General features: G+C 31.0%; 1 protein-coding gene across 1 annotated transcript in view; it reads left to right on the top strand.

Annotated features, from left to right (window-relative positions):
- The window catches only part of LOC126891974 (N-acetylneuraminate 9-O-acetyltransferase), a 44602-nt gene that overhangs the window by 3541 nt on the left and 13699 nt on the right, over window positions 1–27362 (top strand). The window contains exons 3-4 of the mRNA XM_050661331.1: window positions 13509–13754; window positions 20128–20395. Coding sequence (XP_050517288.1) covers window positions 13509–13754; window positions 20128–20395 — 514 coding nt within the window. The remainder of the gene's footprint in view (window positions 1–13508; window positions 13755–20127; window positions 20396–27362) is intronic.

Here is a 27362-nt window from a genome sequence, read left to right as displayed (position 1 = left end):
TAAATTTTAATAATTATAAATTATACCGGGCGGATAGAAATTGCAGAGGTAAAGGAATATGTATATATGTTGGAGATGGATTGCGTTGTGAACCACTTATAAGTAGGCAGGATTATATCTGGGAACAGTTATGGATTAAAATTACGGTTCATAAAAAAACATTTGGAATAGGTGTAATATATAGACCTCATGAAAAAAATTTAAATTCTTTTCTGGATGAGTTTGAAAATAGTCTAATTGATATTGGACCAACTGTAGATGAAATAATTTGTATGGGTGATTTTAATTTAGACTTGTTTGACTATGACAATAGTAGTGTTAAGAATTTTTATTCAATTTTAGAATCACTGAATTATTGTCAATTGATAGACGTTCCTACTAGAGTCACTGCTACATCTGCAACACTTCTAGATTATGTAATAGTACAAAAAGGAGCTGCAGTGGAGGGGGGTGTCATACATCATAACATCTCAGATCACTCTATTGTTTATTGTAAGGTAAATGTAGGTGGTACATCGCAACAATCTAAAATGTGTACATATAGAAGCTTTAAAAATTTTAATCAAGAATCCTTTCAGGCTGATTTGTTTAATACTTCATTTTTCAGAATATATGACCAGGAAAATATTGATGCAAAAATATCGTACTTAGTTAATTGCTTAAATAATTTATTTGATAGACATATTCCCATAGTTACCTCTAGAGTCACTAAAGCCAGAGCACCATGGATGACATATGTCATCAAAATTATGATGAACGAGAGGGACAAAGCTTTAAGCAAATTTAAAAGGACTAGATTACAGAGACATTTAGATTTTTATAGACAAATGCGTAACTTTACTAATCGGGCTATTGAGAGAGAAAAAAAGGCATACTTTATACATCAATTCAATAATAATTCATCAAAAGAAATGTGGAAGACACTAAAGTTGAATAAATTTCTTCCCGATAAAAATAAAAATATTCCAGAGGATTTAAAAAAGCCTAACGATCTAAATAATTTTTTTATAAAATCTGTTCCTAATAAAAAACCACCCCAACATCTTTTAAATTTTTATAATAATAATAGATTACTCAATGAAAACTTTAAATTTAAGGAAATTAATGACTTGTTTGTTTTTAAGACCATATCAGATATAAAAACGAATGCGAGAGGGTGTGATGGTATAAATATTAAATTAATTAAACTTTGTTGTCCTCATATCGTACCTTACATTACACATATTATAAATTATTGTTTAACAGAGAATGTCTGTCCGGCGATGTGGAAGAGGGCAGTTGTGAGGGTATTGCCGAAGAAACAAAATCCAAAAGAAATGAAAGACTTGCGAGGTATCAGTATTTTACCTACTTTATCGAAAGTATTGGAAAGAGCTATGGAAATTCAAATAAAGGAATATATACAAAAATTTTCTCTTTTACCTGATGTTCAATCTGGATTTCGCAAAGGCTTTAGTTGCACAACTGCACTTTTGCATATTGTCGATGACATACTTACGGCTATAGATGACAGAAAATGTACTATATTGATTTTATTAGATTTTAGCAGAGCTTTTGACACTATTAACCATGAATTAATGATAAGCATTTTAAAGTATTTAGGATTTTCCTATGATGCGTTGTTACTTATAATAAGCTATTTGGAAGGGCGACAACAGCATGTTAATATAGAAGGTCAAAATTCAAACTCTTTGAATATTAATTCAGGAGTTCCACAAGGCTCAATATTGGGTCCTTTATTATTTTCTCTATATACTTCTAATCTTCTCTCTAAGCTTCAGTCATGCCAAGCTCATTTATATGCTGATGACACTCAGCTCTACTACAGTTTCCCAATCGAAAATTTAAAAAACGCTAATGATCTGATTAATGCCGATTTAAAAAGATTTGTAGAAGCTGCTTTAAACCATTGCCTATGCATCAATTCCAGTAAATCAAACATATTAATATTTGGGCCAAAAAATCAAAGGGAATTAGTTTTACCATCAATCCAAATCCAAATTCAGGATTCAATTCTTGATGTTGTTGATGTGGCAAAGAATTTGGGTGTATTAATGGATTCAGAGTTAAGATTCGAAAAACATATAAATAAATTGATACAGCGTGCCTACGCTTCAATTAAGATTATATACGGTAATCGACATTTTCTACCATTTAATGTTAAGAAAATTTTGTGTGAATCTCTTGTACTTTCAAATTTTAATTATGCTGACGCTCTTTACGGTCCTAATTTAGCCACTCACTACAAGAATAAAATTCAAAAAGTTCAAAATTCCTGTCTAAGACTCATATTTGGCATTCGCAGAAGACAAAGAGTTTCACATAAAATTAAGGAAATTGAGTGGCTGAATATGGAAAATAGAAGGGTACATCATACAGTCTGTCTTTATCATAAAATAATTCTAACAAAAAAACCGTCTTATCTTCATCGTAAAATCACGTATCGAACGGACATACACAACTTAAATATTAGATATAAAGGTTTGCTGGCAATACCGAAATTTAAAACAGAGATATTTAGAAGGTCTTTTAGGTATCAGGTATGTCATTTGTATAATTCATTACCATCAACAATAAAAGTATTAAACATTGGGCAGTTTAAATCCAAATCTAGAGACTATTTGTTTATTTCTCAATCATAATTTTGGTTCTGGACGAACATAATGCTCGAGCTCGAATAAATTGGTAAATGAAACGAAATTATTGTTGTTTTTATAATGGCACTATATAGATAAGTTTTTTTTTTCTTTTTCGGGTTAAGTGGAAGAACATTTTCTGTAAATGGCGACATTTCAGAAAATGAACTTCGCCCTTTATTTCTGAAAATAATATATTATGTTTTATATAAAAATGTACATTTCTATATTGAAGAAATAATAAAGACGATATTATTATTATTATTATTATTAAATATGCTGTAAATGGATATCTAGCTAACCACATTAAATCAATTTGTAGATTTGTTTGATCCGCTAACTGCATTTCTACAAGAAAAGGACCTAACCTGACCTAATTAGAATTAAACTACTAATAGTGGTTTAACTGTTTTTGACTGAAGTCGAGGGAAACAAGATTTTTCTAGTGACACTGACCTGGTCAGGCAAACAACAGTTGTTTTGTATAGTATGGATCTCTATAATGAGAACCTACATATACAGTATGTCCCTGGTACTCCGGGTCAACTTACACATCCAAGGTTACAAAAATTACCATCAAGCTGAAAATTGGCAGGATTGTTCAAAATACCATCATAAATGAAATCTAAAAAGTCCTCATAAATCCGACCCGAGCTAAAAAATTTACGCAGGGTCAAAGGTTATATGCGGGGTGTTATGCAGGGTTAAATATAGTTTTTTGCGATTTTCAGCATAACGATAAGTTTTATCATAAAATTAGTTCCAACAAAAAATGTAGATTTGATAATTATGTATAAAAAATGTCTTATTACTTTTTTCCTAATAACCACCGTTTTTGAGATACAACGATTCAAAAAGTTGTAATTGTCATAATATGCGCACACATTTCCACACCACCTTAGGTAGTGTACTTAGCGCGTTTTTTAACGTGGTTTCCCCAGTAGGCCTATTCCACAGATCTGTTATGATTCTGTTTAATTTGAAGCTATTGAATAATTGATATTGGCAAGGGTTAAAAATGGTAAAAGTTATAAAAAGCGGTATAAATTAAAAAAAAAAGGGAAATTTATCCAATTGGTTCATAATTTTCTAATACTTCTGCTTCCTCTTCTCCTTGTTCTTCTTCTTCTGCTTCACCTTCTAGTTCTTCTTCTTGTTCTTCTTCTTCTTGTTCATCCTGGGTGCAAGTAAATTGCCCCAATAATGACACATCGCATGGCTCCTCGATAGAATCAAATGAATCCTCAATTGTTGGTGATTTAACAGTGGAGCACGACCGGTTTTGACAATTAGTCCATGCTACCGAACAAAACAGACCAACTTTTTTGCAACCACATTTAGCGCTACATCCCTTTTTACAGTTGCAAAAAATTGTGTTCAGGAGTTTTTCCGGCGCAGGTGGGAGTAAAGTTTGAATTGGTTCTAATGAACTGTTGACTAATTTCCATCCCCAGTCTTATAGATCTAGCTGATAACCAAGCCACACTTGAACTTGGTAATATACCCGAAAAAGATGTTGATGAGCAGCTGCTGAGGTTGGAGGAAGACAAGATAATTGCACTTGTTTTTTATTTTGAGTATTCTTAAAGAAACATGTATATCGAAACTTAACTAAGAACGTAGTTTTTGAGGCGCTCCATACATAGAGAGAAGAAAGCTAACTCCGTTGGAAATAACTTCCTGTTGAGTTGAATTAGTTTTTTTTAAAAACTTCAGCACATTTAAGTAAAATTATGTTTAACACGTATTTGCACTCTGGAGTAGTATTCAAGAGTAATTATTACCTCCAGGGTGTCATCTACCGACCTAAAGGATTTCGCCACCCAGGAAGATAACGGTGTAATTTGCATAATAGTAAACAAACTAAATTTTCATAAATTTTATTGTATATTGAAATGTTTATTAGTACTTAGCAATAAACATTTTGTCTAGAAAGTTGGCTTTCATTATTATGTTCAAACCCTTCTGAGAAAAGAATAGGTAGGGTGATTAGATTAGCCGACGTACCAATAGGACGTGTTTATTCTGACAAAACCCATCTTTACAAATTGAATAAGACGCATTAGTAAGAAGAATGATTATAAGTTAATACTTTGTCATATCAATTTACTATTTTTGTTGGGAATAAGCCGTAAAATTGAAATAATAATTCTTATTATTTTCGCGTTACATTCACTTTGTAAAGATTTTTTTGTCGGCACTGTAATATAATACATCTTATGCATTGCATCCCTCGGTAGACCGCAAGCTGTATAGTAGAAACAGTATTAGAATTAGATAGAATATTATGTTTACTTGTATTACAGCTTCAGTGATGTATATACGTGGTGTACTTACTAATACATCTTATGACGATTAGAACTCTTTCAACTCTTTGAATCGTTGTATCTCAAAAACGGTGGCTCTTGCGAAAAAAAAAAAAGAAGTGTGTGTACTTTGTAAGCATGTAAGAAGTTATACTTCTATTATATAATTTCAACGAAATAAATATACTTAACAGTTACAATACTAAAAATTAACAATAATTACCAAAAACTAACCAAAACTTACCAATACCAAAAATTAAAAAAAATGAATATGAATCGTCCGGGATTTGAACCCGCGATGTCTCGATCTCTGGTCCAATGCTATACCAACCGAGCTACCAAGCCCCGTGCTATTGACGTGTCGGATATAATTACACATCATGGTGACAAATAGATCAAAATGAAGTATAAAAATAGATATTTTATTATCTTACGCCCGAGGAAGACAAATCCAAAGACACAAAAATTATAATAAATAATACATTTACTAAGAACACTAATATATTCTTTTAATGACTTATTTGCGCTGATAAATACTCGTACATAATTTGAAAGATTAGCAACGAACTACATACTGTCTGTCTGCGCATGCGCGAGGGAATTATAAAATTTCTAATCTAATCATTATCTAATCTACATTTTTTGTTAGAATAAATTTTATGATAAAACTTACCGTTTCGCTGAAAATCGCTAAAAACTATATTTGGTGACTTTTGACCCCGCGTAATTTTTTTAGCTCGGGTCGGATTTATGAGGACTTTTCAGATTTCATTTATGATGGTATTTTGAACAATCCTGCCAATTTTCAGCTTGATGGTAATTATTGTAACCTCACTCCTATTTTTTAGTCTAACTAGACCGGTCTATGGTCCCTGTAAGTTGTATTGATATGGAAAACTTTTTTATTATTAATTTTACGAAAAAAAGTTATTCTTCATAAAAAGCTCTGCATGGTCCAAAACCTAAGATTTAACTATCAAAAATCAAATTTTTTGAATATTATACAAGGTATGACAAAAAGTTTAAATTTCACTTAAGAGTAATGTAGCTTTATTTTTCACAATATTGAAAATTGCTATTATGAAAAGTTGTTTGGAATTAAAAACTATATTCTAATATGCAATTACATCCTTCTAATTGATTTTTTTTTGAAAAGATGGATAACTAACATTATTTTCAGATATTTCAATTCAGATGTTCTTATTAATTTTAAGAAAAAAAGTGATTCTTAATAAAAAGTTCTGTATGGTCTATAACCTAAAATACAACCATCTTATGTCAAATTTGATCAATTTTATACAAGGTATGTCAAAAAATATGAATTTCGCTCAAGAGTAAAATAAGTTTATTTTTCACAATATCGAAAATTGTTATTATGAAAAGTTATTTAGAATTAAAAACTATGTTTCAGTATGTAATTACATCCTTCTAATTGAAATATTCTGAACTATAAAGGTACTTTACTTTTGATCTAAATTTATCTTTTTTGACATACTTCGTATAAAATTGATAAAATTTGATATAAGATGGTTGTATTTTATGTTTTTAAACGATCCAGAACTTTTTATTAAGAATCACTTTTGTTCGTAAAATTAATAATAAAAGAGTTATCAGAATTGAAATAACTGAAAATAAAGTTAGTTATCCATAATTTTTCAAAATAAATATTTCTCCAATTAGAAGGATGTAATTGCATATTAGAATATAGTTTTTCTACGGCCGTGCTAAAAGAGCCACTTTCCCGCACGCATTTCGTTTCCGAAAGTTGCACGAAAGTTGCAAGGTATTTTACTTTCCCGCACGGCGTGCGGGAAAGTAAAATACCTTGTAATATGGCAATATAGTATATTATAATACAAGAAATAAACTAATATTTAGATATTATTTACTAATTTATTTCAAATTTATTTTACTTTGTTCATGTTTTAATGAAATTAGCACGATTATTTCATTCATAGGAGATTCTGACCAATAGAAAGCTACAGAAATCTAAATTAAACTGATAATTTTTGATAATCTCCCGTCGTTAAGTATATTACGTCAGATGCCCTTCGTTGCTACGAAAAAATACATTCAGTGACATTAATGACAATTAATGTTTTAAAAATTATAAAAGTGATGACTTTCAACCGTAAAATATTTATAACAACTGTGTGTTTAATTGTACTAATTTGTACTTACATAAATAAATTACAATAAAATTTTGGTTTTGAACAGTTTTATTCATGAAATAATCGCAACAAATTGCACTCGATCTCTAAAATTAATATAGAATTTTTGCCCTCGTGACACTTTTACATAATTTACATAATTACATAAATTAAAACTGTCAAAGTGTCGCTCGGGAAAAATTCAATAATTTTAGAGCTCTTGTGCAATACTACTGATGATTCGATGAAATAAAATTATTTTGACATAATACTTAAAAGTCAGATCAATAGACAATTTCAATGGTTTTGAATCATCGCATCGTCATGGAAATCAATATCGTCGTCGTGGTTACCCATTATATTGAAAGTTTGGTTTTGACAACCTTGTCAAAGAATTAATTTGTGTATTTTCACTCCTAATTAAAAAATGATATAACTCTATTTTTTTGTGGCTTTTTTCCAAACTACGGCCCTATAAAAAATATTGTTCCTAACTCATGCGGAAAGTGTCTTTCTCGCACTCGACTGCTTGCCCGAACTCCGCTATCGCGCCGTTCGGGTCAACGGAAGTCTCGTGCGTGAAAGTATCACTTTCCGCACTAGTTAGGAAAATAGCTATTTTAATTCCAAACAACTTTTCATAATCGCAATTTTCAATATTGTGAAAAATAAGGCTACTTTACTCTTGAGTGAAATTCAAACTTTTTGACATACCTCGTATAACAATCATAAAATTTGATATCTGACGGTTGAATCTTGGGTTTTTGACCATGCAGAACTTTTTATAAAGAATAACTTTTTTTTGTAAAGTTAATAATAAAAAAGTTTTCCATATGGATACAACTTACAGGGACATACTGTATGTATCTCATTACTTAAGGTGATACAGTAGCGATCAACAGGTAGCCAAAACGCCTTCCAGGATTGCGGCTGTAATTTTGAATATTTTTTCGAGATATTTGGCACATGTATTCGTAATATAATAAAGAATGGCGGTACAGAGCCAAATTTGAAAAATATATTAATATGTGGAAATTACTCTGTAATTAAATACAATATTAAAAAAACGAGCCTGTACCGCCATTAAAAAGAACAAAAAAATACACTTTCTTCAAATAAACTTTTTTATCCGATGCCTAGATTTTGTGTCATTTTGGAACTACATACTAATGAAATAAAAAATTTTAGTAGTTCCAAAATGACACAAAATCTAGGCATCGGATAGAAAAGTTTATTTGAAGAAAGTGTATTTTTTTGTTCTTCTTAATGGCGGTACAGGCTCGTTTTTTTAATATTAGTATTTAATTACAGAGTAATTTCCACTTATTAATATATTTTTCAAATTGGGCTCTGTACCGCCATTCTTTATTATATTACGAATACGTGTGCAAAATATCTCGAAAAAATATTCAAAATTACAGCCGCAATCTTGGAACGCGTTTTAGCTACCTGTTGATCGCTACTGTTTCCTCTTAATAAACTTTTTTAAAAATGAACTTAGAACCTTCATATTTCCTGAAATGTTTGAGTTTTGTGGTGCTTTAGATATGTTAAAGATTTCAAAGCGCTTAGTCAAATCGGATAAAAGTTGTTTATACAGTGTGTCCACGGATGGGGTGCCCAAGAGGAAAAACTTTTTTATTTTCAATTTTAGCGAAAAATTTCATTCTTGATAAAAAGTTTTGCTTGTTCTAATACCCCATAAAACGAAATTAAATTCAAGTTTTTCAAATCCTGCTTAATTTTGTAGCCAATTTTATGTAAATCCCTATAGATTTTTGCACTAAGTTCGAAATTGTAACAATAATAACTTGGGACAAAACCCCTTTCGCTTCTTTGGATTATGAAGTCAGACATTGTCGTTCTCCTTGAAATATCCAATTATTTTATAATTATATAATTATTAATCCAATAATTTTAATAATGAAATTTATCACAAGATAAATTACCCCCCTCTGTGGTTCAGTGGTAAGAGCGCCTACCTTTGGATCGAAAGGTCCGAATGGTCGTGAGTTCGAATCTCACCAGAGTCAGAAATTTTTCGTTTATTATAAATTAATAAATGAAAATAGTTTCTGCTGAAGCGCAGACGTTCGGATACAATTAGCGTCTCTTTGCAAAGACAATGACGTCGACTTTGCAAAGTAACAAGACACTTACTCAACACACACACTACACATTACTCCCCTGAGTTAGTGATAAGTTATAGTCTAAAAAATCATTATGAAATTGACTGGCCAGTTGGTTGTGAAAACCAGTGCCAATAAAACACAAATCACACACATCACAAGATAAATTCTTCATTGAACGCTTAGCATTGTCGAAAAAAATGACAATTCGCAAAATATTTATCGGAGTTGACAGTTACTAAGCTACATTGTGGCTTGACAACACTAGATTATTGTTACATTTTCGAACTTAATGCAAAAATTTACAGGATTTTGCATAAAATTGGCTACAAAATTAAGCAGGATTTGAAAAACTTGAATTTTATTTCGTTTTATGGGGTTTAAGAACAAGCAAAACTTTTTATCAAGAATGACATTTTTCGCTAAAATTGAAAATAAAAAAGTTTTTCGTCTTGGGCACCCCATCCGTGGACATCCGTGTATATCTCAAATAAACTGTTTTTGCAACAATATAATTCAGAAAATAATGAAGTTACAGTACATTCTATGGGTAGCTTATGAAAGAAGAAGGTTTATTCTATCAATATTACTTAAATGAAGAAAATAAATTTTAGGCATTGCAAAATTTTTGCAAAAACAAGTTGTTTTTTGGTTATAAACATTTAGAATTGCTGACAGGAAAATTATTTTTTTATATTTAGAGACTTCACAAATTAAAAAAAAACTTGTTCTTGAAAAATTTCGTATTTTTTGAAAAATGACTGGCTACTTTCATGCAAGGTCGTCACAAGAAAACTAAGTATTAAAAGTAATCACATTATTTTATAGATAAAAAGAATAATTAATGTAAAACATGCAAAAGTAAAATTTAACTTACATAGAGATAATTTTGTCACTATTTTTTTAAATTATGCTTATTACAAAATACCAAGGTGAAACTGATAACAAATCATTACCATATTCATTCATTAACAAGGAGACTTGATTATGTCTTTACTTTTCTTAAGTCACTCGCATAGTGATATAAATCCTGGACTTATTATCCGAACAAGTTATGATGAGCTCTTTTAGTCCAAATTAAATTAAGTTATTTTACTTAATTCATCCTATTTTATTTTATTAAAAAACACACATTTGACTGCATTTACTAATCCATTTAGTGTATGGTCACGCCATCTGTCATATCATTTTGTTTCTTTTATTTATTTATTTATTACGGGATGTCCCCATTTTTACAAATAACAAAAATAAAGTATCCTAATCATAACACAAATACTAAACTAAGTATTAAATAATTTGATAAAAATAATAAACTTAAAGATAAAACCCATAACTAAATTAAAATTCATGGTGACGTTTCAATTATTACTTTAATCATCGTCAGAATAATAAGTTTCTTGAGCGGATGCTTTAAAATAATTTTAAAGGAACAAACAATAATTAATGAAAACGTAAAAATGACATTGACAATCATTGGGTTAAGTCAATAATTTCAAACACGCCATGTCTTGTTGCGTTTTTAAGGGTGGCTTCAAAAGAAATATGGATAATGCCTCCTTGATGCTGAGTTCCGTTGGAGAACTTGCATGACCAATGATTGAGAAGTCCTTACGACTAATAGGGTGGTCAGAATCAGTCATATGTTGGAATACCGCTGAATTTGGAACTGTTCTTGATCGTCTTCCTAAGTGAGGAGTGACACCTAAGTGTTCGCAACATCTGACATTAAAGTGACGTCGAGTCTTCCCGACGTACGTAGCTGCACAGCTACTACATTTGAATTGGTATATAATGTTAGATGCGAGATCACTAAGAATCATGTCTTTCACATGGAAACGAGATCATATCCTTTCTAATAAGGGTGGCTTCAAAAGAAATATGGATAATGCCTCCTTGAAAAAAAAAAAAAAAACAAATCTTAAACACGCAACAAGACATGGCGTGTTTGAAATTATGGACTTAACCCAATGATTGTCAATGTCATTTTTACGTTTTCATTAATTATTGTTTGTTCCTTTAAAATTATTTTAAAGCATCCGCTCAAGAAACTTATTATTCTGACGATGATTAAAGTAATAATTGAAACGTCACCATGAATTTTAATTTAGTTATGGGTTTTATCTTTAAGTTTATTATTTTTATCAAGTTTAATGGTGTGTCCTTATCTACATACAGAGAGAGTCTGTAATTTGGAATAAATTCAATATCTCAAATACTAATTGTTTTTTTTTGACATACAATAATAATGTATACGGGTGTCCCAAATTCGAGATATGACGTCATCGTTGATTTTCTTAAATGACAACACTGTCATTTTGATAGCTATTTTGATAGGGTGTGTAAAGTTATAAACAACTGCAAAATATCAACTTTTTATTCTCTACCATTTACAAGATAATAGAAAATAACAAAGTTATGTCTGTAATTTGGAATAAATTCAATAATTAAAATACTAATTGTTTTTTTGAAAAATGCTCAGACCCGTCGATTAGTACTTCAAATTGTCATTTTTTACATACAATAATAATATATACAGGGTGTCCCAATTTAGCGATATGACGTCATCATTGATTTTCTTAAATGGCAACACTGTCATTTTGATAGCTATTTTGATAGGGTGTGTAAAGTTATACAGATCTGCAAAATTTCAAATTTTTATTACCTACCATTTACAAGATAATAAAAAATAACAAAGTTATGAAAAAAAAAGTAATCAAATAATAATTGAATTTAATTATTTCAATTAAGCAAATACTCATAATGTTGCCCTCAATTATTGTCAAATTGTCAATGGGAAACGACATGAGCATTTGCTTATTCGTAATAATTAAATTCAATTATTATTTGATTACTTGTTTTTCATAACTTTGTAATTTTTTATTATCTTGTAAATGGTAGGGAATAAAAATTTGAAATTTTGCAGTTGTGTATAACTTTACACACCCTATCAAAATAACTATCAAAATGACAGAGTTGCCATTTATGAAAATCAACGATGACGTCATATCTCTAAATTGGGACACCGTGTATATATTATTATTGTATGCCAAAAATGAAAATTTGAAATACTAATCGACGGGTCTAAGCATTTTTCAAAAAAACAATTAGTATTATAATTATTGAATTTATTCCAAATTACAGACATAACTTTGTTATTTTCTATTATCTTGTAAATGGTAGAGAATAAAAATTTGATATTTTGCAGTTGTGTATAACTTTACACACCCTATCAAAATAGCTATCAAAATGACAGTGTTGCCATTTAAGAAAATCAACAATCTGTATACATTATTATTGTATGTCAAAAAGGACAATTTGAAATAATAATGGACGGGTCTGAGCATTTTTCAAAAAAACAATTAGTATTTGAGATATTGAATTTATTCCAAATTACAGACTCTCTCTGTATATTAAATAATTATTAAATATTGTTAAACAAATGATTATAATTTAAGTAAATTAAATTTCCTGAAAATATTAAAATGAAAATCTCTGACAATTAAAATCAAATGAAATGAAGACTCCAAGATAAAGGTCACTCATCTTCGATTCCTTACATACTCAGTCAGGCAATGCTTAAATCTTACAGATCTTGTATTCACCAGATCATAAGAGTGACTAAAGTCATTTCCCAGTGTCTGAATCCTGTTAATTGGAGAGAATTTGCCATAGTTGGTGTGATAGTGTTTTATAGAAGATACGGGCATGTCTCTAAGAATTCTAGTGCTACACTAAAGTTGATAAGACTTAATAAATCAGAACAGTCGGTGGTATGACCAAGTAGTTTATAGAGAAAAATTTAATCACATTTATTTCTGTAGTCTTCTAAGGAATTGATATTTAGCCTTGACCTTAATTCCACCGAAGACATGTGCACAAATCCGGAGAAACTTATTCTGAATTTTTTCAAGGGTGTAAATATGGTTAAAATAGTATGGTGACCATACTATAGAAGCATAAGACAGGATGCTACAGACGAAAGTAATATATAAAATTCTATATGTGGGTACGGAAAGATCTCGAGAGTTTCTTGTGATAAAACCTAGATTATGGTATGCTTTATTTGACAAATTGTTAATGTGTAATTGTTTCTGCTGATTTTATTTTTTTAAACCTCTGAGCAATCCACTTCACTGATTAATACATGTACAGCCCGCTGTAAGAAAGCCATGTTTCCAAAAACTGGAATTTGCTAAGCACTTGGAATGTCTAAAATTGTTGAAACATCAATTGTTCCACCTTTTTATTTGCGACTACATTATTTTCTCAACTTATTAATTTTTTTAGTGATACTAAACGATGCCTCCGTTACTTAGGATATATTGGATTAGAAACCCACTTTGTTTTTGTGGGCGATACCAGAATCGAGGAATTATATAAGGCTTTTGTACACCATTTGAAACAAGAGGAAAATGTTAGCCAGAAACCAACTCTTGTGTACACTAATTTAACACACATCGATGACAGATTAAAAATAAAGGTAGACTTCATATGGTCACCATATGTTTCACGACAAATGGTCAATCTTTTCAGGTAAGTTGCTAGAGTTTAGTAGATCTACTTTAAACTCTTCCATATTCTTTCATCCTTTTCTCACGTTCGACAATGGAACAAAATATTAAAAACGTGCCCGAAAGTCTCGAATACCGAGTTTTTTGTTTTCACCCAATTTTGAAAAAATGTGAAAATGTTGAATTATCCACGTCCGCCGTAAACACAACTCCCCTGTCATTATACCAGGTAGGATGACAAATGAGGTTTCAAATGAAAGCTTATAATCCAAGGATGGTATTAAAGGTGAGAAATTTTAACTGGGACTTCAGGTTTTAGAACTACAACCGGTAAAACTGTTTTAACACATTTATGCTCACAACTATTTTTGTCAAATATATCAATGATTTTCTCAAGAATGTAATAAAAAACCCTTAAATGCATTGAAAAATTACTAACAAAATTTTTAAAAAACTGATTTTTGAAAAACATGCTGGATCGTTAACGACCCGTTGGGCACATAGGGGTACAAAATAATAATAATAACTTTTATGCAGTTACATTTTATTTTATTTTTAAAACAATGAAGCAGGCGTAGATTAATCATATTAATTAAGGCTTAATAGTGTATATGATAATCTTTGAAGAATTTATTGTGGAGTGGAATTTCACATTTATCACATGCTTTTGTAGTTTTATTTGAACATACACGACATATTCTTCTTTCAGCACCAATAATAACTAGATGCTGTGTTGATGGGGATGGAGCAGGAATTATTGCAATATTTTGAGGTCAAGTAAAACGGATAGAACGACTTTCTATATAGTGCAGTCACTGAAGGTGGATATGAGCTATTACCTCCGATTTCGTCGAACCTCTATAGTATGGTATAACTAGATCCAAACCCAGACATCCAAAGTGAAAGTTATCCTCCAACACCAAATTATTCTATATGGTCCACATAATGTTCAGAAAAAATCACACCATTTTGAGCGTCGGGTTTGGGGGAGAGAGGGAGGAGAAATCGGTAAATTCGTAGTTTTTTTAAGTTTTTCGTCAATATTTCTAAAACTATGCGGTTTAGCATGAACAACCCTCTATACAAAAATGTACTACATTAAATTTTAAATAAAAAAGACCCGATGAATAATCCTTCTAAAATGAACGGTTCCAAAGTTACGGAGTAGTATAGTGTAATTGGTCCAAAAAAGGCCTAACCCAGACATTAAAAGTAAAAGTTTTCCTCCAACACCAAATTGTTCTATATGGTCCAGATATTGTTCAGAAAAAAGTTGCACCATTTTGAGCGTCCGGTTTGGCGGGGGGGGGGGGGGATGGGGGGAGAAATCGGTAAATTAGTAGTTTTTTTATGTTTTCCGTCAATATTTCTAAAAATATGCTTTAGCGTAAACAATGTTCTATACAAAAATGTTCTACATCAAATTTAAAACAAAAAAGGTCCTATACATAATTGTTATAAAATCAACGATTCCAGAGTTACGGAGGGTGAACAGTGGAGGTTTTCGATACTTTTGATATTTTTTGAGCAATTTATAATATTTTTACTGATTAAAGAAATCCTTAACAGGATTTGCTATTTCAGTGGCCGATGGTATGTTAGTGATGCCCTTGAAGAAACGTCAACCTCACCACCCAAAATCATCATCAATTTCCCAAAGAATATAAAAAGTATCGAAAACCTCCACATTTCACCCTCCGTAACTCTGGAACCGTTGATTTTATAACAATTATGGATAGGACCATTTTTGTTTTAAATCTTATGTAGAACGTTTTTGTATAGAACATTGTTTACACTTAAACATAGTTTTAGAAATATTGACGAAAAACGTAAAGAAACTACTAATTTACCGACTTCTCCCCCATCTCCCCCCCCCCCCCAAACCGGACGCTCAAAATGGTGTAACTTTTTACTCAACAATATGTGGACCATATAGAACAATTCGGTGTTGGAGGAAAACTTTTACTTTGGATGTCTGGGTTAGGCCTTTTTTGGACCAATAATTATACTATACTACCTCCGTAACTTTGGAACCGTTCATTTGAGAAGGATTATGTATAGGGCCTTTTTTATTTCAAATTTAATGAAGAACATTTTTGTATAGAAGGTTGTTCATGCTAAACCTCATAGTTTTAGAAATATTGACGAAAAACTTAAAAAACTACGAATTTACATACTTTTCCCCCTCTCCCCCCCAAACCCGACGCTCAAAAAGGTGTGACTTTTTTCTGAACATTAAATGGACCATATACAGTGCGTCCATAAAGTAACGCATAAATTCATTATTTCGTAAACAGGAGGCTTTAAGGAAAAATCCCGAAACAGGTCGATTTTTATTTTTAATTTAAGATTTTTTGGCTTATACATCATACTAGTGACGTCATCGATCTGGGCTTGATGACGTAATCGATGATTTTTTTAAATGAGAATAGGGGTCATGCGACAGCTCATTTAAAAGGGTATTCAATTCTCTATTCACTAATATAAATAATAACATAATTATTTATACAGTGTGTTCAAAAAAAAATTTTTTAATTAAATTAATTGAGACAAAAAGAAGAATGTATGTAATTTATTTAATTCAAAATACGTTTTACCGTTGTCAGAAAACAGGAAAAAAATGTTTCCTTGAGAAATAAATATTACTTTTCGCTTAAATCCAATGTTAAAGCTCTAACCCACCTACCTTTTCGTTTAAACATTTCGTTTAATCAATGTTTATTTGTCAAATAAACATTTTTATTTCTGTTTTCTGACAACAGTAAAACGTATTTTGTATTAAATAAATTACATACATTCTTCTTTTTGTCTCAATTAATTTATTTAAAAAACATTTTTTTGAACACCCTGTATAAATAATTATGTTAATGTTTATATTAGTGAATAGAGAATTAAATACCCTTTCAAATGAGCTATCACATGACCCCTATTTCTATTTAAAAAATCATCGATTACGTCATCAAGCCCAGATGGATGACGTCACTAGTATGATTTATATGCCAAAAAAATCGTAAATTAAAAATAAAAATCGACCTGTTTCGGCGTTTTTCCTTAAAATTGCCGGTATACGAAATAATGAATTTATGCGTTACTTTATGGACGCACTGTATAATAATTTGGTGTTGGAGGATAACTTTCACTTTGGAACCTGGGTTATGTCATTTTTTGAATCAATTGTATCATACTACTATCGATTTGCATGAAAATTGGTGAGTGGTTAGAGGATATCTCAAGGAACAAAGGTGACATGGTGCCAACTTGCGCTTTTACCCTGGGGTGGATGCCACCCCTTCTCGGGGGGTGAAAATCATTTTAATAAAAATAACCCCATAATTCGATAGAGGGACTAACTCTAAGCAAAATTTGTCATATGAAGTTATTGAAATAAATCAAAACTTTTTGAGTTAGGTACCTATTAATGATTAAAGATTTTAATTTTTCGTGAGAAAAATGCATGCTTTTAACCGATTTTTTATAAATAACTCAAAAACTAAGTTTTTACAAAAAAGTTATTATTACCAAAATTGAAGCTAATAAAACATGAAATAAATTCCTTACCAGAAGAACCTTTTAATTTTAACCAAAAGTGATTTGTAGGTAATTGAATGCATGTTTCTTTTGGCGACTACCCAAATCAAAGTATTCAAGCTTAAATTACGGGAAAATGATGCATTTTATAACATAAACTTATTAAACATTTGTCAAAGTATTTAAAAATATCTATCAAATGAGGCCCCGAACAAGTTGATACCATTAAAATTTATGCTCCAAAAATTTTTCAAAAGTTATCTTTTAAAAATTTTTCCAAAAAATGGTATTGTTTTTTTTAATAACTCAGTTAATTTTGAGATATCATATTCGCCTAAAAACTATTTGAAAGCTAAAACTAAGGGCTTTTAAACTACGTAGAATTTAATCTTTTAAACCCTTTACTTTTTTGATAATACAACATTAAATGGCCCTGGTTACATGGTTCTCGCAGCAAAATTTAAGGTTTAAACGTTTCTATCTCGATAATTTTTTACCCTACAATAGTAAAAAAGGTAAAATATTTGACAGAGAAAAAACTAAAATTTGGTTATTTATCATTTTTTTCTTATATTGAGTATTTTTTTAGTTATTATTAAAAGAAAATAAAAATTACGATAATTTGAAAAATTCTGATTTTTTAAAATGTTATCTTTTTTTCAAAAATATGCATTCTAAACCGGTCAAAATTGTTGAAATCATTGCTTATGCTAATATAAAGAAATTCTTGTAACGATTTCCATAAATTTTAATAATTGTGGAAATGTTTTATTTTTCACTTTTCCAAAAAAATTCGAAAGAAATTATTTTCATCATTACTGGCTTAATTTTGATGCTATTAACTTCTTCTGAAGCTCATTTGATAGGTATTCCGAAGTACTTCGACAAGTGTTCAGTAGGTATATTTTATAAAATGCATCGTTCTCCCGTTATTTAAGCTTGAATACTTAGATTTGCATACTCGTCGAAAAAAATATACCTTCAATTACCAATAAATCACTTTGAATTAACATTAGTGTACTTTTAAATGAGGGGTTTATTCAGTTTTTTATTATCTTTAATTTTGGTAATAATAACTTTTTTCTAAAAGCTTATACAAAAAACATGCATTTTTTACGAAAAAATAAAATCTTTGATCTTTAATAACCCAAAAAGTATTGATTTATGGTAATAACTTTATATAACAAATTTTGCTTAGAATTTGTCCCTCTATCGATATATGATATTATTTTTAATGAAATAATTTTTACCCCCGAGAAGGGGTGGCATCCACCCCCAGGGTAAAAGCGCAAGTTGGCATCATGTTACCTTTGTTCCTTTAGGTCTCCTCTAACTACTCACCAATTTTCATGAGAATCCATGGAGGTTCAACGAAATCGGAGGTGAAAACCTTCAGTGACTGCACTAATAATTAGACAAATGTAACTATATGTCTTCTAAATTCTAAGTTGTCATTTTTATATCCAAACTGTCGTGCTGGTGTCCAAGCATTAGTTACACAAACATCCAGCACCCATTTCCATATTGGAAAGTACCATTTTTTCCACGCATTTTTATTCTGTAGTTCGAAATGTTGTTGTCCATCAAGTCGACTCTGCCCATTTGTTATATAGCGAAATTACAAATGGTTCATCTATTTAAATTTGTAGTTTTTCTTTTGGATTGAGCTCATAAATTATTAAACGATATCTAGTCGCCAAATAATTAATTTAAATTATTTTAAGTACAACTCTCTCTTAAGCCGGGAATATGGGATGATTTTCTTGCGAAGGGGTTGTAGCTCTATAATCGAAAGGCGCGTGATTTAAGAGTTTATTCTTAGAATATAAGCTATACCAATTAAACTAATATTAACTTTTTTGTAAAAACTTACAGTTTTTCAGTGATTTACGAAAAACCGCTTCAAAACATGCATTTTTTTCAGGAATAATTAAAATTTTTGATCTTTAATAACTTAAAAAGTATTGACTTATTTTAATAACTTTATATAACAAATTTTGCTCTTAATTTGTTCTTTTATTGATTTGTGCAGTTATTTTTTATAAAATAATTTTCACCCCCGGGAAGGGGCGGTATCCACCCTCAGGGTAAAGGTGCAAGGTGGTACCATGTCACCTTTGTTTCTTGACGTATCCTCTAACCACTGACCAATTTTCGTGAAAATCGATGAAGGTTCACCGAAATTGAAGGCAATCGTTGATTTTTACCTTCAGTGACTGCACTATACAAAATAAATTGCAATTTACTGATCTAAATGCGCATAATTTGGAAGCTTATAAATTATTAAATGATATGTAGTCGCCAAATAATTAATTTAATGCATTTTAAGTACAACTTTCTCTTAAGCCGGGAAGATAGGGTGGTTTTCTTGCGAAGGGGTTGTAGCTCAATAATCGAAATGCACGTGATTTAATAGTTTATTCTTAGAGTATATAAGCTATAGGAATTCTATCCGCAATACGATATATTTTAAGTTTTCTCAGCATTTTTCTCTTAAGTTAAATCAATTAAAGGGTTGTTTGGGGGTGAAGAGGATGAGCTCAAAAATCGAAACTATATAATTTCAAGAGCTCATAAATAGTTCGTAATTCTGCCGCAAAAACCGATTCAATATTCCTATTTTTAAGTAGTGGGGGGGGCTGACTCAGCCCCCCCCCCCCCCACTAAAGTATTAAATTCCTGCTCACTGGAACGAGCTCAAAATTTTTAGTTTGCGGAATATGAAAGCTCATAAATAGCTCATAAATCAGGGCTATTTGTTTTTTAATTTTTGCAAGTGGGGGGGGGGGGCAGCTCAACACGGGTTAAAGCCAGGTCTGTTTTGGGGCCACTGTAATTTAATCACATTTTATTTATAAACTTTTCAGGCATTGGGAAAACTCTGATCGTCCTCCATCAGTCATAGTGGCTGGCAGCGCGTTATGGCCAATAATATCGTCAAATGCTTCAAAGGTGGCCGCGAAAGAATATTACGTGAATCTTACCAGATTAGTTCAACCCATCGACAGATTGTCTCGACGGAAAACCTGGACATTATGGGCTCTACAGGCACCTGTAAACGAGGACAAATTAAAACCCGACGAGCATATGGTTACAAATGCACTAATTGATCAATACAACAATGCTGCAATTGAGGTAAAAGTTTTATTTTGAATATGTAATTCTAATATTCTTGTTCTCATGATCATTTTTCAGTGCGTCATTAATTATGACGTCACATACTGTATTGGGTGTGTCGAGACTTATTTCATGTAATTATTGACGAATCTGACAGATGCCAGAATCGTACTTCGCCATAGGTGAAAAGCTTGTGGAATTAAACTAATTAGTAATTTAGTAGATTTGATTTTTACACAATATGTTAACATGTAGGTATTTTTTATAAAGGGGAATAAAATTAAAAAGTAAACAATATTGTTAATTAAATTTATAAATATGGAAACATTAAAAAATGACACAAAACTATCCATAAACTGTGTTATTATCTTCTTCTCTAGGTGCTGTCTCCGCTTCAAAAGTTGGCAATCATCAGAGAGATCTTTATTTCTGAAACCGCGGCTCTAAATAATTCATTGTTATTACATCCAAACCAGTTCCTAAGTTTCTTCAGCCATGAGTTACGTCTCCTTACTATGGATCTTTTTTTTGCATAATGACCTGGAATATTAGATATACATCTCTCATCACATGTCCCATATATCTCAGTTTTCTTCTTATTTGTTAGTTCTTCTCGTTCCCTATGCGTAAGTCTCATTACCTCCACGTTGGCTATTCTATCTACTCATGAGATTTTTAGCACTCTTCGGTACATCTCGAATGTCTCTAGTCTCCTCCCGCCAATGACTAACTTTTAACGAACTAAATTCTAAACCAAAACACAAAATAATGCACAAAAACGTTGTGAAACACAAGGGAAGTCGAATTCGAATTTCAAAATGACAGGTACACAAAATACTGACCTGAATAATAACCGTCACTTGACTCTTTGACACTTCTAAAAAATGGCCAAAATGGACGAAGTTTTCGTCAAATGTTCGTAATACGAGTATTTGATTGGCTAGAAAAAACGCGCATTCTAAATATCAACGAATCAAACGTAGGTTAGGAATAGACATCTTATGTATATAACCATTGTAATACTGCATTATTTTTGTGTTTAATCACGGAGCTACCGCTTTTCCGTCTCATCTAACTTAATGCATTAGAGAGAAATCGAAAAACTGTGACGCACTGAAAAATGATCATGAGAACAAGAATAGTACGTTCTTTCGTATTGACATGAACCGCTTCGATTGACATGAAATTTGGCATACACATAGCTAACAAGTCAAAGAAAAAAAGTGATATTGTGCCGATGTCGATGTGTACTTTTGCCCTGGGGGTGGTTTTCACCCCCATTTGGGGCTGAAAAAATATACGACCAAAGTAAGTCCGGAAATGGATAAACTGACTAATTGTAAGTAACTTATGTTCTATAGAGTTTTTTCATTTAGTCAATATTTTTCGAGTTATTTGCCAGTGAATATGTTCATTTTTTCAACAAAATAACCACGTTTTTAGACAGTTTTTCGCAAATAACTCAAAAAGTAAGTATTTTGTCGAAAAAACCATTCTCAGCAAAAATATAGCCTGTAAAAATTTTTAAAAAAATTGTGTATATGTTACAGTTCAAGTTGATTCTCAGTTAGAGTTGACTCCAACTAGTTGGAGTCAACTCCAACTGAAACGAGCAGTAAAAGTTGATTTTAAAAATTTAAATCAACTTTTACTAGTTGAAGTTGACTCTTCCTGGATCGATTCAGTAAATGTTGATTATACGAGAATCTCAAGTGCATTTTTAATGAGTGTGCGTTTCTTTGTTTTGACCGTTTCAACTACTTATTTATTAGTATAGTCTGTAACGTCGCCCCCGTTGGGTAAATTATTCTGATTCGATTTTTTGCACAAACTTACTCAAAGAAATACATCCGTATAACAATCCTTATAACAAATACACAGGGTGTCACGCGGTACCGCGGTCGAAAAATTGTTTAACCAATTTCAGTAAAGTCAGTCAGTAAAGTGACACTTTATCGAACGAGTCTGATCTTACGAGCAGAGGAACAGACGCGTTCGATAAAGAGTATTGAGGTGGTGCGTACAAAATTGTATCGCCAATCATAAAAAACATTAACACTTACTTACGACTTTGAGGAAATTTTTTAAATTTTAGACGAAATAAAAAATTCGTATGACAGTAATCACAGATGACTTTTGCATGATGGCCGGTTTTGCTGTTTAATCGATAGTTATCAATATTGTATACCTACCTAATTACTAAATCTGTAAAGTTTTGATTTATTTTGTATGAATATAATTGCGAAACACTACAGAATTTTACTTTTTGACATAAATATTATTAATAATAAGATAAGTTTTGTACAATATTTTTAATAATTAAAGTAAATAAATTTTAATTTCACTCAAATAAATAATCGATTGCTGCCATTGACCACTTCCATTCAATCTCGGTTAATTTGATTAATTATCGCGGCAGGTAAAGTAACATTCTTCTTTCAATACACCAAAGTGTTACTTTACTGCCGAAAATGAGGGCAAATGAGTACAATAATGAATGATTTTAGTGACGTTTGGCGATAAACAATGATTTTAAACAAATTCGCAAAAATACACACACCGGCAAAATTAGCCTAACATCTTAAAAATTGGACATGTTTGATGTCTCGAGTTTCCTAAACCACTGATCCGATTTGGGTGATTCTTTTAGTATGTTATAGCCTTATTATTTAAGAATATCGTTGTAATAATATTGTTGCTAGACAGGTAAATATCATTTTATACCGGGTGTACAAATCATGCTGTGTTTTTTTCTTAAAGTTTGGAACACCCTGTGGAATATTCTAGCACATGTAAAATATTAAAATTGACACTCGATTGTAGATTTAGGCTTTCTTAACATTTTTCTTTTTGATTCATTTACTTATGTGTGATAATAAAAAAGTTATTTGCGTTAACAACTATCCATGTTTTTCATCAATAAATCCTCATAGTAGGGGAGAAAAGTATACTAAATTTGCAGTTACTCGAGCTTTATGGGAACCTATTGGATTGTGAAGAGTATGTGCTAAAATCAGAAAAAGGTTAAGTTAAATTTTCCATAAAGTAGGGGACTTTTCATTTTTTAATTTGCCGGTGTGTGTAATTTTTTCACTTCGTACAATTTTTTTTTTAGATCCGTTGTGTCTTTTTTTCTCTAAAATTGACTGTTGTCGAGTTATTAGCGACTTAAAATTTGAAAAACGCCAAAATAACCATTTTCAAGGTTTAATAACTCGGTTAAAGATAATTATTGTGAAAGTCGATCGAGCGGCCGTGGAGTAACGGCATAATCGCTGGCCTCATACGCCAGTGCACGTGGGTTCGAGCCCTGCTAAAGACAAACCATTTTTATTTCCAATAATGACACGAGCCGTCTCATCGTGCCTCGGAGAGCACGTTAAGCCGTCGGTCCCCCTGGGCTAGTGTACATCGACACTAGTTACTTGAAACAGGGTTAAAGATGTAATTGGCGCCGGAACTGTCCGAAAGGCAAAAATGCCATACGATATTATATATTATGAAAGTCAGAAACTAAAAAAAATCAAAGATTAAAGCTACCTCTATAAGATCCTGAAGAAATTTTTGTCATTATTTCATTAATAAGATATTATTTTTAATTATCAACAATGAGCGCTAACCGTGTATTGAGACGGCCGTCAATGTGAGTGCGAGTGAGATACACCATTGGACGGCTGGAATGGTGCAACTCTTTAGCACTCACCATTGACGGCCGCGTAATACGCACTTAGCGCTCATTGTTAATAATTAAAGATAAAGCTTAGTAATAAAATAGTGACAAAAATTTCTGCTGGATCTTGTAGAGGGGGTTATAAACTTTGATTTGGTCACTTTCTGACTTTCATAATAATGAATTTTAACCGAGTTATGCCTTGAAAATGGCTATTTTCGTATTTTTCAAATTTTAAATTGCGTATAACTCGACAACAATCAATTTTAGAGAAAAATCACAAAATACCTTTTTTTGCTCAGAATAACCCAAATGATCTAAAAAAAATTGTTCGAAGTGAACAAATTATTTTTGTGAATTTGTCTAAAAAAATTTTTTTAAACAATTTATCGATCAAGGTACTGCCTGGCACCCTGTAGATTTGTTATAAGGACCTCTTTTTGAGTAAGTTTGTGCAAAAAATTCGAAACGGAGTAATTTACCTAACGGGGGCGACGATACAGCCTAGACTAATTTGAACATATTCAGTAACATTTAATTTCTAGAATCGGCTGTTTGTGTGAATCAGAATCAACTTTTACTAAATGGCATTGGGAAGAGTATACTTTTCCTAGTTGGAGTCTACTTTTACTAGTAAATGTTGAATATACATCTTTATTTTATATTTACAATCAACTTTTACTGAAACCAGCCGTTAGAGTTGACTCCAACTAGTTGGAGTCAACTCCAACTGGATAATCAACTTGAACTGTAACATATACAGTGAGCACGTAAAGGTTGGAATAAATTCATTTTCTCGAGAATGGACAATTTTGGAAAAAAATCCCGAAAAGGTCAATTTTTTTTTTAAATTGGGACTTTTTGGCATACATAACATACTAGTGACGTCATCCATCTGGGCGTGATGACCTCATCGATGATTTTTTTAAATAGGAATAGGGGTCGTGTGATAGCTCATTTGAAAGGTAATTTAATTCTCTATTTAGTAATATAAACATTGACATTATTATTTGTACAGAGTGTCCAAGAAAACATTTTTTTAATTTAATTTATTGACATAAAAAGAAGAATGCATGTAATTTATTTAATCCAAAATACATTTTACTGCTCTCAGAAAACAGAAAAAAATGTTTATTTAGAGAATTAAGAATTAAATTACCTTTCAAATGAGCTATCACACGACCCCTATTCTCATTAAAAAATTTTTAAGATGAAGTCATCACGCCCAGATAGGTGACGTCACTAGTATGATACATATGCCAAAAAGTCACAAATTAAAAATAAAAATTGACCTGTTTTGGGATTTTTTTCCAAAATCGTCCATTCTCGAGAAAATAAATTTATTCCAACCTTTACGTGCTTAGTGTATATCACGTCTCTATACCTAGTAGAAGCAGAGTTATAGCTAATGAAAAATAGGTTCATATTCGTCAAATTCCAAATGGAATACTTTAACTTAAAATAACCAAAAATGAAGCACATTTCGGGGAAAACTCATTACAACTTATTCAAAGTGTTCAAAAAAAGCTTCATTTTTGTGTTATAAAAAAAGTTTTTAGCATCAAAAGTAAACAAGTTACGCTCAAAATAAAGTTAGTCCCTTTTTTTGGGTAAAAAATCGTGACAATCGCCTCCTAATTAGTATCTCAAATGAACTTAATCGTTACGACTTCACAAGTTTCTTGACTCGTGTATGTATTGTTTAGATCAGACCGGACCGTAGACTAGTTTTGTGCGGACCGTCACTAAATTCAGAATATACCGTTTAGCAATTTTGAAAATGTTTGGCCATGAAATTGTATATTATGTTTGACTCAACTTATGTGTGCGAAGCCGCTTTATCAAGAATGGACTATTAAAATCGGTACTACAGATCTCAGCTAACAGATGAATATCTCAACTCCCCAACGAGAATCAGTTGCACCAAACTCACTCCAAACTTCAGACAGGTTGTACATAATAAAAAATGTCATTTTTCTCACTGATAATTTAATTTTGTAAGGAGTTTTCCCTTTATTGTTATATTTATTGTAATCATTAATTTTTAATTTAAGTAAACTGTAGGTAATATAAAATTGTCATGTGCGTTTTTTATATTAATTTCCTCTCTACTATGTGTTAAGTGGGAGTACTTTTCAGGTGTGCATGTATAATTAAAATAGTTTTCAGATTTAATAAGTTTGCAACAAACAGCTTGCATTGAAACTAATGTAGAAAAGATAACAAATTATTTACCATTTCGTACTAAGTATGAATATTTATTTTAAATTTCTGTTTTAATAACTGGATTTCAAAAAAGTTAATAACTATGTACAAAACTGAAGATGTCTAAAAGCTTGAGAAAGACGTTATTAACATCTAAACTATAAATCCCTAACTTTTAAAATATTCTCAATAACAATTTACAATACTTCTGTGTTACTGATAATAACATCAAAACAATACACAATGAATTTACAATGATTTTATATTTTATTTATTGTATCTACCAGAAAAGTATTCAACTCTACAGTGGCCAAAAAATAATCGGATATTATTAGGTTTCCTTTCCATATTACTCGCATGTTGTGAGACCGCTTCCGAATGACAAATTTTCTTATTCGTTTTTTTTTGTGGATTCCTTTTCAAAAATGTCCCCTTAAACAAATCAGAAGGGTCCCGGGATGACGGGCAAAACAATATTTTTATACAAATTCAAAATTACCTTTTAGCCCCGAAAATTGTATTTAATTAAAAAGTCTCTTGTCATTTTTTTCAAAAGTTGATAGATGTCGAGTTATAAGCGATTTAAAATCTGAAAAATGTGAAAATACTTATCCATTTTCGTGGTTTGAAAACTCATATGTAAATTATTAGTTTTCAGGTTGCTAAGTGCCTAAATTGTAGTTTATACATTCAATTTCAAGATTCTAATGAGTAATCGGGGCTTACTTCAATATAGACCTTTGCTTTTTAATTGCTATTTATGTGAGTCCACTTGACTTTTAAGCCGCCGCACATCGCAATTTACGGTGCCTCTCCGTCGCACTTATTATACATATCATACGCACTTATGCGAAAAATGCCCAACAAATACTTCACATTTATTAAAATTTTATACTTTATTATTAACATATATTTTGTTCTTAATGATTTATTTATTTATTCAATTAATTATTGCCAATGTGCTAATTAAATACGCAAATAAAAACAAACGGTTGAAATTGAAATAAACCCCGATAACTAATCAGAATCTTGAAATTGAATGTTTAAATTTCAATTTAGGCACTTGACCACCGCAAAAATAATAATGTACACATGAATTTTCAAGCTTCG

The sequence above is a fragment of the Diabrotica virgifera genome, chromosome 9 (genome assembly GCF_917563875.1).
Source record: "Diabrotica virgifera virgifera chromosome 9, PGI_DIABVI_V3a".
NCBI lineage: Eukaryota > Metazoa > Arthropoda > Insecta > Coleoptera > Chrysomelidae > Diabrotica > Diabrotica virgifera.
This window is presented reverse-complemented; position numbering and strand designations above follow the sequence as displayed.